Source organism: Triticum dicoccoides, chromosome 7B, assembly GCF_002162155.2.
Source record: "Triticum dicoccoides isolate Atlit2015 ecotype Zavitan chromosome 7B, WEW_v2.0, whole genome shotgun sequence".
Lineage (NCBI taxonomy): Eukaryota > Viridiplantae > Streptophyta > Magnoliopsida > Poales > Poaceae > Triticum > Triticum dicoccoides.
The window spans coordinates 486934469-486944160 of NC_041393.1; the positions used below are offsets into that span (position 1 = coordinate 486934469).

A 9692-nucleotide genomic window follows, 5' to 3' on the forward strand; every position below is an offset into this window, starting at 1 on the left:
AGAGAAACCCATGCCTTAGCAAAGACAGTTGCTTCTCTTACTCTCAGGTGCCACGTGTGGCTTACTTGTTTGCCCGGCATCATCTGTATCCCTATGTGGTTGAACGTTTAATAAAAGATGCAGTTTGGTAAAAAAACGCATTTCAATATTTGTCAAAGTTGCTCTGTCTACATTTGCATAAAACACCCTGAGATGAGATAAATTACAATCGCAGCCCTTTTTTTTGAATTATTACAATCGCAGCCTTGGAGATGCCAAGCAAGTAGAGACGCGCACTTTCCTGAAAAAAAAAACAAGTAGAGACGCGCACCGCGCTGCTGTTCTGGGGAATCCATGGGAGCGGCAACGGCGAGCTCGGTGGTAGGATCTAGGGCCGAATTCGGGTCCCGCCCAGGGCTCGCGAGGCCTTGGCTCAGACCCATCGGCGGCGGCGGCGGTCCTCATACCCCTCTCTCGTTTCGCCATCTGCCATGGCCGACCTCGCGCCTCGTCCGCAGCAGAGCAGCCCGGACGTGGAGCGTCGTCGCCGCCGCAAATCCTCACCAGCAGCAGGTCGGAGTGAAAGGAGGGGAGGCGATGGAGCCCGAGAGGGGGAGCCCCAGTGAGGTGCTTGTTCTTCCTTCCCCTCCTTCCTGTTACGATTTGTCCGTGACGGCGGCGAGCCCCATCCCTCATGCGGCGGATCTGCATCGCAGGTGAAGGAGGAGATTGCGAGGTGCTACGAGCTCGTCCGCCGCCTAGGTCGGGGCGCCGTCTACCTCGGCTCCTCCAGGGTGCCGGCCGCGCACCCCCACTACCACCAGACCGCCCAACTCGCGGCGGAGATAGCCAAGCTGCTGGGCTGCACCACATGGACGGGCGCCGGCCCCGGCCTCATGGATGCTGCCATCCAGGGCGCCCTCGAGGCAGGCAAGCCGGTCGGCGGCTTCAAGATCGGCAAGGAGGCCGGTGAATGGACAGCCTCGAACTTCCACCCTTACCTGCCCTCGGAGACTTACCTCACCTGCAGGTTCTTCTCGGCAAGGAAGCACGGCTTGGTGGATGCTGTAGTGCGCAACAGCTCCGCTGATAAAACCGCCATCGTCGCATTGCCCGGCGGCATTGGGACGCTGGATGAGCTTTTTGAGATCATGGCGCTGGTTCAGCTGGAGAGGATCGGGTCGGCGCTACCGGTCCCGTTCTTGCTGATGAATTATGACTCTTACTACTCCAAACTGCTGGAGTTTCTGAATGACTGCGAGGACTGGGGCACAGTTGCACCAGGGGAAGTGGCATCGCTGTGGAAGATTTGCAGTGGGAACCATGAAGCCTTGGAGTACTTGGCACAGTTCTACGATGTGCCTACCGGGGAAAGGAATTATGGCATATCATCACCGCCGTCGAAGGAAGACAGGGTTCCTTCCTACACCGTCAGGAGATGACACAAGCTCTTCTCAAGAATGTTCTCTCTTCTTTTTTCCCCTTTTGCAAAATATCATCATTCAATAATTCTCATTCTGTTTTGGGAATGTCAGCAATTTTATGGATAGTATTGATTTGTTTTGTTACATGCATTTTCCATCCGTTGAATTAGTGATGCAGGGATGGGTGCAACAACAAAAAGAGAGCCTCTTTTCCATTTTACAAGGATTAAGATCACATCAAGGAAATATGTGCACTACTTATGTGCACTACTAATTACGAGTACTAAGCTTGATAAAATAATACAAGTGCCATCACCCTTTGGCCTCCTATTTTTCATTGACTTGTGTGTATCTATCAGACAGTGCCTTAGAAACCGTAACAAAGCAAAGCACATCTAAGTACTCCCTCCGTTTCAAATTACTCGTCGTGGTTTTAGTTCAAATTTAAACTAAAACCACGACGACTAATTTGGAATGGAGGGAGTATATGGAATAAGATGCACTCTAAGAAGTCCCAAGTTCCCATTCAGTTGCTTCAACGGTCGTTCAAATAGACAACCTTCTCACGTGATTTAATCAATCGGTTTTACTAGTTTAATCACCATGTAAGGTGCCGGTGGTCTCATAACAGTAGAAGTCTGAAACAGGTTAAGCCATGTTTGATCCTCTCTGCCAAGACGCCAAAAGACCCCTCACAATGTTTCACCTTGTACAGGTGCTAAGCCTTTCACATAGGCAAAAAATTTGATGTGGCAAGTTATTTAAGAGGAGAGAGATGAGTGTGGTGACCCCAGGAAGAAACAGTGCTGAGCGCGTGAATCTAGGCAAAACATTTAAAGAAAGGAAGCCCATCAATACATGAAGCTTTAGTTGCTAAATCATTAAATGAAGTAAGCTTAGCAACCATAAGCTAAGCACCTATGCATTGGTGAGTATAGTTGCTAAGCTATTTAATGTGCTTAGCACCTCATCTAAGCACCCATGCATTGGCAGCAGCCGAATACGGAGAACGGTAGAGCCTTTCTTTGGTACTCCCTCCGTACTCCCTCCATTGGCATGTTAGGAAGCCTCGACTGTATGCACTGGCATTGGGAGAAATGTCCCACATCATGGAGGGGCAATTCACCAGCGGGTATAAAGGTGGCCCTACTCTTATCTTGAGGCGGTTGCTTCTCAGGATCTCTGGATATGGCATGCTTTTTTTGGTGTTGCCGGATCCAACAACAACATTAACGTGCTTAGTCAATCGACACTGTTCACTGAGCAACTAAAAGGGCAAGCTCCTCGAGTGAACTATAGTGTCAATGAGAAGGAATATCAACTTGGTTATTACCTTGTAGATGGAATATACCCTGAATGGGCCGCATTCGTGAAGTCAATACCGATGGCTCAAACGGCAAAGCACAAATTGTTCGCTGAATATCAAGAAGGAGCAAGGGAGGACATGGAACGGGCATTTGGTGTGCTCCAATCATGATGGTCTATTTTACGGCGTCCGGCACGTTTATATGACCGGGGCGATCTCCATCATGTCATGTTAGCTTGCATCATTATGCACAACATGATAGTCGAGGATGAGAAAGAAGAGGCAGGCAATATTCTTGATTTGAATGAGGAAGCGGGCTCATCGATTGTCCTTCCATCGGTATTTACTCACGGTGACATGCCAGAATTTGCGGAGGTACTTGAAAGAGATGCTAGAATTCGTGATCGTCCGACGCATAGGGCTCTAAAAAATGATTTGATTGAGCATATTTGGAAAAAGTTTGGGCGATGGTAGATTATTTTCGAGTCATGATCCATGTAATGCTAGTATGATTTATATATTTTAATATTGGCACTTTATTATATATTCTGGACCCATTCAATTTTATGTCTATGTATTTATCCATGTGTATCTCCAAACAATATTTCATATTGATGCTTGCCACAAATAGATCACAAAGTTGAAGTACTACTATAGATCCCATAAAACAATAAATGAAGCCCTCTATGTTATCACACCTATGATACTACCCACCATGAAGGTAGTAACAAAGACTAGTATCATATGCATAATACTAATCTATGTTACTCCCCACTATGGCCAGCCTAATGTAGTCACACACGCTTTTCGAGATTTAAGTTTGGTCATAAATTTAACCAATGAAATGCGGGTTATGTTTCATAAAAATGATACTTCCTCCATTTACTTATACAAGGCCACTATGAAATATACATTTTGCATCTATACAAGGCCACCAATAGTAATCGAGGCAAAATTAATAATATTTTCTCGTGCTAGCAACCTGTTTAATACTTGCATGCATGCAGTCATAATGACAGTCAACTTTTTCCTCCACTCAGTTTCCTTGCATGCATGCATCATATTAATGATCCCGGTAAACGAAAAGAAAAGCTGATTTGCAAAGCAGACATTAAATTTTACATTAGTACCTGTAATCTGAGTTTGTGGTCTTGTATATAAAAATGGAGGGAGTACCATTTAATTTGTATTCAAAAGAAGTTTTCAATGGTATAATTTTTCAGTAACGTGTATTATTGGTCTAATTTATGATCAAACTTAAATCTCGAAAAGCGTGTGCGCACTAAATTATGAAATGAAGGGTCAATCTGATTGAAAGTTTACACAGTCAAAGAGAACCAAGAAATTTGATTTTGTTCTTCATGCTTGGTTAATCATTGTAACAGTAATTTTGAAGGACATAAGATTATCTTGTAAAAATAAGATTGACCGTAACCAAGAGACAAGAAATTACCACAAAAGAAGGGGACGCGATCTAGCATATGCTCCCTAATGAACAACAAATTCGAAATAAAGAGTAAATAAATTTTAAAATTCGGTTTTTTTCTCTAGATGTTCATGTTAGTGTAGCAAGTGTGTTTGGCATTTTTCATGCGATACGGGATAGCAGTGCTTCGGCGGTGAAAAAAAACAAAATTAAATGTAACATTTGGAGGTAACATTTGGCGTTTGACTTGTTTTTTTGCACAGGTAAAAATGCTTGTTTTTCTCCTGAAAATGTATAGGTAGCATTTGAGTGTGACGATGAACATATTTACTTTTTATTTCAAAAAAAAAATTGACATTTGCAAATAACATTTTTAGCACATTGCTCCGTAGAGCCAAAATGGATTTCCGAAATTAAGGCATGTAACATTGGATGCAAACCTGTAATTTTTTTCTGTAGAACTTTATTTTGGTACAAGTTTTATAATTTTTGACAAGAGAGTTTAATCCATCAAGATATAAAAAATTTATGACAAGAGAGTTTAATCCATCAAGATATAAAAAAATTATACAAATAATGGACGGCACATAGAAGCAAGCTTATATGAAGAATGGGCAAGACAAATAGCAAAAACAAAAAAGAATGGACAAGAGAAGTAGCAACAGATAAATCGAAGCAAGTACTTGCCACCATAGTTTTTCCCTCTTGCATCGTTTTAGTTGTAATGTTTCAGCGGCAATTTCCATCTTCAGAACCTTACAAACAGCCATATACTTTTTGGGCTGAGAAGTATTAACCTTTATGGCAAACTCTTTTTTAATACTCTCTATAAAGAAATATAAGAGCGTTTAGATCACGCTCTTATATAAGTGTCATTCTGAAGTTATCCGAAAAGTGTCACTCACGACCTTCTTTCGATTCTCCCTATCAAAGGAAGTGAACTGTTCCTTGGATGCACGATGATCAACGGGTAAGGCTTCACCATCAGTGTCAGTGGCGTCAACGACCGAGATATTAGCGTCAACAAGAGCGGTGTTAGCATCATTAGCAGCCTATCGCGCGCTCTCATCCTCCTTCAGACCAAGCAAAATTATATTCCTTCTTTCTTAAAATACTTCTCAGAGAATGGATGAATTTAGACATATTTTACTCTGTCTGAAAATACTTATCGAAGAAATGGATGTATTTAGACATATTTTAGTTTTAGATACATCCAATTCATTTTACCGACAAATATTTCTGGACAGAATGAGTACATCGTGTTCTCCACATGAACATCGAAATCATCTTTTTTTCCTCTATCACAAGAGTTGACCAATCCACCCCGCCAGAGGTGGCCTGCGCCGCACTCGAAGAACTACCCATTTGTACATCACCGTTAGCCATAGAAGGAAAGGGGGAAATATCAATGTCGCAAATAAATGGTTCTCACATGTAACGCAAAATTATAATAGCATAAACAATGAAACTGTAGAGCAAATAAAAAAGTGATGTTACCTACTCCTTGTGCAGGCAGACCTCTGCCGGAGCGCTCAACTAAGTCGTGTTGTTCATCTCACAAGCGAGCATCGTTTGACCAAAGACAACAGGCATCATGTCCACCGAATGCTAGTAGGATATGATTAACTGAGGGCTTGTTTAGCATCGCAATGTCGTCCACTACAGGCAGGGCTAATAAGGTTGGTCTTCCGCCCCGCAGAAAAAGAAAAAAAAACGTTGGTCTTCCTTCTCATTTATTCTTAGTTTTTTTAGCATCATCTTTTTTCTTGGCAAACTTTTTTTCTTCGCAAACATAACGCTGATTGTGGGATATCCTCTTTAGTTGCCGGCCTCTTGGGCTATAAGAAAGCCCAGACTATGGGGCTCCCGATCTGTCGGCAGGCTCAGGTTTCGGTTCTGAAAAAATAAAAGTTTTGGTTGCTCCTGTGCATACTTTTAGTCCCACATCGCTTCAGGAAAGGAAAAATGAGCTGCTTATATACCGGCCCAAGGACGTTGTTGGCACCACGTGGGACATGTGGTTAGCAAACTCAAAATTCACATAGAATTGATATTTGTCTATGCATGCTTGTTCCGGCCGTGTAACTTGGTCGTCTCATTACATGCCTGCTACCACTTCGATATGGAGTGCGTGCATTTTTTATTTGCACGTCTGTTTATTTTATTTTCTTCGGAAAAATACGGAAAAATATGTGCATGGATGCTGGGCTATGTGGTGAGAGCAAGCCAGGCCAAGCGGTGGGGCTGTGCGGCCCGTCGGTGTGGCAGCGGCAAGGTTGCGCGTGTGGAGTTTCAGACGGTTGCAACCCATCAAAATTACTCCGGTAAACTAAAGTTAAAGAACGGAGAAGGTGATTTTACGGGATGCCCTATTTTTTTCGAGATTTAGGGGGTGTTTGGTTTAGGAACTTTCTAGTCCCAGAGACTAGAAAAAGTCCCTAAACACCAAACGGGAGGGACTTTTTCTACAGGGACTAGAAAAAAACTCTACTGGAGAGTCTTTTTTGATTAGTCCATGGGACTAGAAAAAGTCTTAGGACTTCTAAACCAAACACCCCCTTAGAGCTGTCAGAGCAACTCCAACATAGAGCCCAAATAAACGCGAACCATTTTTCCCGAAAACCTAGCCTCTCTCTGGCGGCGGCCGTGGCGACTAGGGTTTCGAGGGAAATCTTCTTCACTCGTCGGAGTTAACCGGCGGAGTGAATGCAGGCGACCAGGGGGGCGATGGTGGCGGCTACTGCTATCGGTGGAAGCCAGCCAGGCACAGGTTCTCAGTCAGTGAGATCGGCTAGATCCCAGTTGGAAGAAGCTCTAGGCAAGTTGGACATCTCCGTGGAGGAAGCAACGCCGCTGGTGATTGATGATCGGGACGAGGAGGGGCCGACGAAGTGGTTATTGGCAGGGAAGGTACTTTACTGCAACCAATTTCACATCAAGACAATGACCAATGCCCTTCGGCCGGCATGGGGAAACCCTAAAGGCCTCCAGTTCAAGTCAGTTGGGGTGAACATGTTTGTGGCTGAACTTGAGTCACAATGCGACAGAGATCGTGTATGGGGGGGGGGTCCCCATGGCACATAAACAAGAACGCAGTTGTAGAAGGGAAAGAATAGGTTGTGCAACACAAATGCATTGATTGGTGCACCAGGCACGTATATATATGAGTACAGAAGAGGCCACAACCTCAACTATATAGAGGAACTAGGAGGTGGGCCCAATACACAATATACACGTACACAATATATTCAACACCCCCCGCAGTCGAAGCGGCGCCGGAGACGCAGAGACTGGAACGAAACTCCTCGAAGGTGGAAGTCGGCAGTCCCTTAGTCATCACATCGGCGAACTGTTGTGCAGTCGGAACATGGAGGACCCGAATACGTCCAAGGGCCACCTGCTCGCGCACAAACTGAATGTCCAGCTCAATGTGCTTAGTCCGACGATGATGAACGGGGTTGGCGGAAAGGTACACCGCTGAAACGTTGTCACAGTAGACAACCATAGCCTAGGATACGTCATGATGCAACTCCTGAAGTAACTGTCGTAGCCAGGTGCACTCGGCGACGGCGTTAGCCACAACTCGGTACTCAGCCTCCGCGCTAGAGCGCGAAACCGTAGGTTGTCGCTTGGACGTGTTGGGGAACGTAGTAATTTCAAAAAAATTCCTACGCACACACAAGATCATGATGATGCATAGCAACAAGAGGGGAGAGTATTGTCCACGTATCCTCGTACACCGTAAGCGGAAGCGTTATGACAACGCGGTTGATGTAGTCGTACGTCTTCACGATCCGACCGATCCAAGTACCGAACGTATGGCACCTCCGAGTTCAGCACACGTTTAGCTCGATGACGATCCCCGGACTCCGATCCAGCAAAGTGTCGGGGATGAGTTCCGTCAGCGCGACGGCATGCTGACGGTGATGATGTTCTACCGACGCAGGGCTTCGCCTAAGCACCGCTACGATATGACCGAGGTGGAATATGGTGGAGGGGGGCACCGCACACGGCTAAGGAACGATCACGAAGATCAAATTGTGTGTCATGGGGTGCCCCTGCCCCCGTATATAAAGGAGCAAGGGGGGAGGAGGCCGGCCCTAGGAGGGGGCGCGCCAAGTGTGGAGTCCTACTAGGACTCCCTAGTCCTAGTAGGATTCCACCTCCCTTGTTGGGGTAGGAGAAGGGGAAAGAGGGGGAGAGGAAGAAGGAAAGGGGGGCTGCGCCCCTTGTCCAATTCGGACCAGAGGGGGGGCGCATGCCTCCTTCCTTTTGTCCTCTCTCCTCTATTCCCGTATGGCCCAATAAGGCCCATATACTCCCCGGCGAATTCCCGTAACTCTTCGGTACTCCGAAAAATACCCGAATCACTCGGTACCTTTCCGAACTCCGAATATAGTCGTCCAATATATCGATCTTTACGTCTCGACCATTTCGAGACTCCTCGTCATGTCCCCGATCTCATCCGGGACTCTGAACTCCTTCGGTACATCAAAACTCATAAACTCATAATATAACTGTCATCGAAACCTTAAGCGTGCGGACCCTACGGGTTCGAGAACTATGTAGACATGACCTAGAACTATTCTCGGTCAATAACTAATAGCGAAACCTGGATGCTCATATTGGCTCCTACATATTCTACGAAGATCTTTATCGGTCAAACCGCATAACAACATACATTGTTCCCTTTGTCATCGGTATGTTACTTGCCCGAGATTCGATCGTCGGTATCCAATACCTAGTTCAATCTCGTTACCGGCAAGTCTCTTTACTCGTTATGTAATGCATCATTCCGTAACTAACTCATTAGCTACATTGCTTGCAAGGCTTATAGTGATGTGCATTACCGAGAGGGCCCAGAGATACCTCTCCGACAATCGGAGTGACAAAGCCTAATCTCGAAATACGCCAACCTAACATGTATCTTTGGAGACACCTGTAGTACTCCTTTATAATCACCCAGTTATGTTGTGACATTTGGTAGCACCCAAAGTGTTCCTCCGGTAAACGGGGGTTGCATAATCTCATAGTTACAGGAACATGTATAAGTCATGAAGAAAGCAATAGCAACATACTAAACGATCAAGTGCTAAGCTAACGGAATGGGTCAAGTCAATCACATCATTCTCCTAATGATGTGATCCCGTTAATCAAATGACAACTCTTTTGTCCATGGTTAGAAAATATAACCATCTTTGATAAACGAGCTAGTAAAGTAGAGGCATACTAGTGACACTATGTTTGTCTATGTATTCACACATGTATTATGTTTCCGGTTAATACAATTCTAGCATGAATAATAAACATTTATCATGAAATAAGGAAATAAATAATAACTTTATTATTGCCTCTAGGGCATATTTCCTTCAGTCTCCCACTTGCACTAGAGTCAATAATATAGCTCACATCACCATGTGATTTAACATCAATATTCATATCTGTATATGATTAACACACATAGTTCACATCGTCATGTGATCAACACCCAAAGGGTTTACTAGAGTCAATAATCTAGTTCACATTGCTATGTGATTAACACCCAAAGAGTACTAAG

At 44.7% G+C, this 9692-nt stretch overlaps 1 protein-coding gene across 1 annotated transcript; it reads left to right on the top strand.

The window, feature by feature from the left end:
- Positions 1–261: 261 nt before the first annotated feature.
- On the top strand, positions 262–1633 carry LOC119335421 (probable cytokinin riboside 5'-monophosphate phosphoribohydrolase LOGL5). The gene is made up of 2 exons (XM_037607556.1): positions 262–606; positions 696–1633. The coding sequence occupies exons 1-2, from the start codon at positions 334–336 to the stop codon at positions 1419–1421; spliced, it is 999 nt and encodes a 332-aa protein (XP_037463453.1). The 5' UTR covers positions 262–333; the 3' UTR covers positions 1422–1633.
- Positions 1634–9692: the final 8059 nt, after the last annotated feature.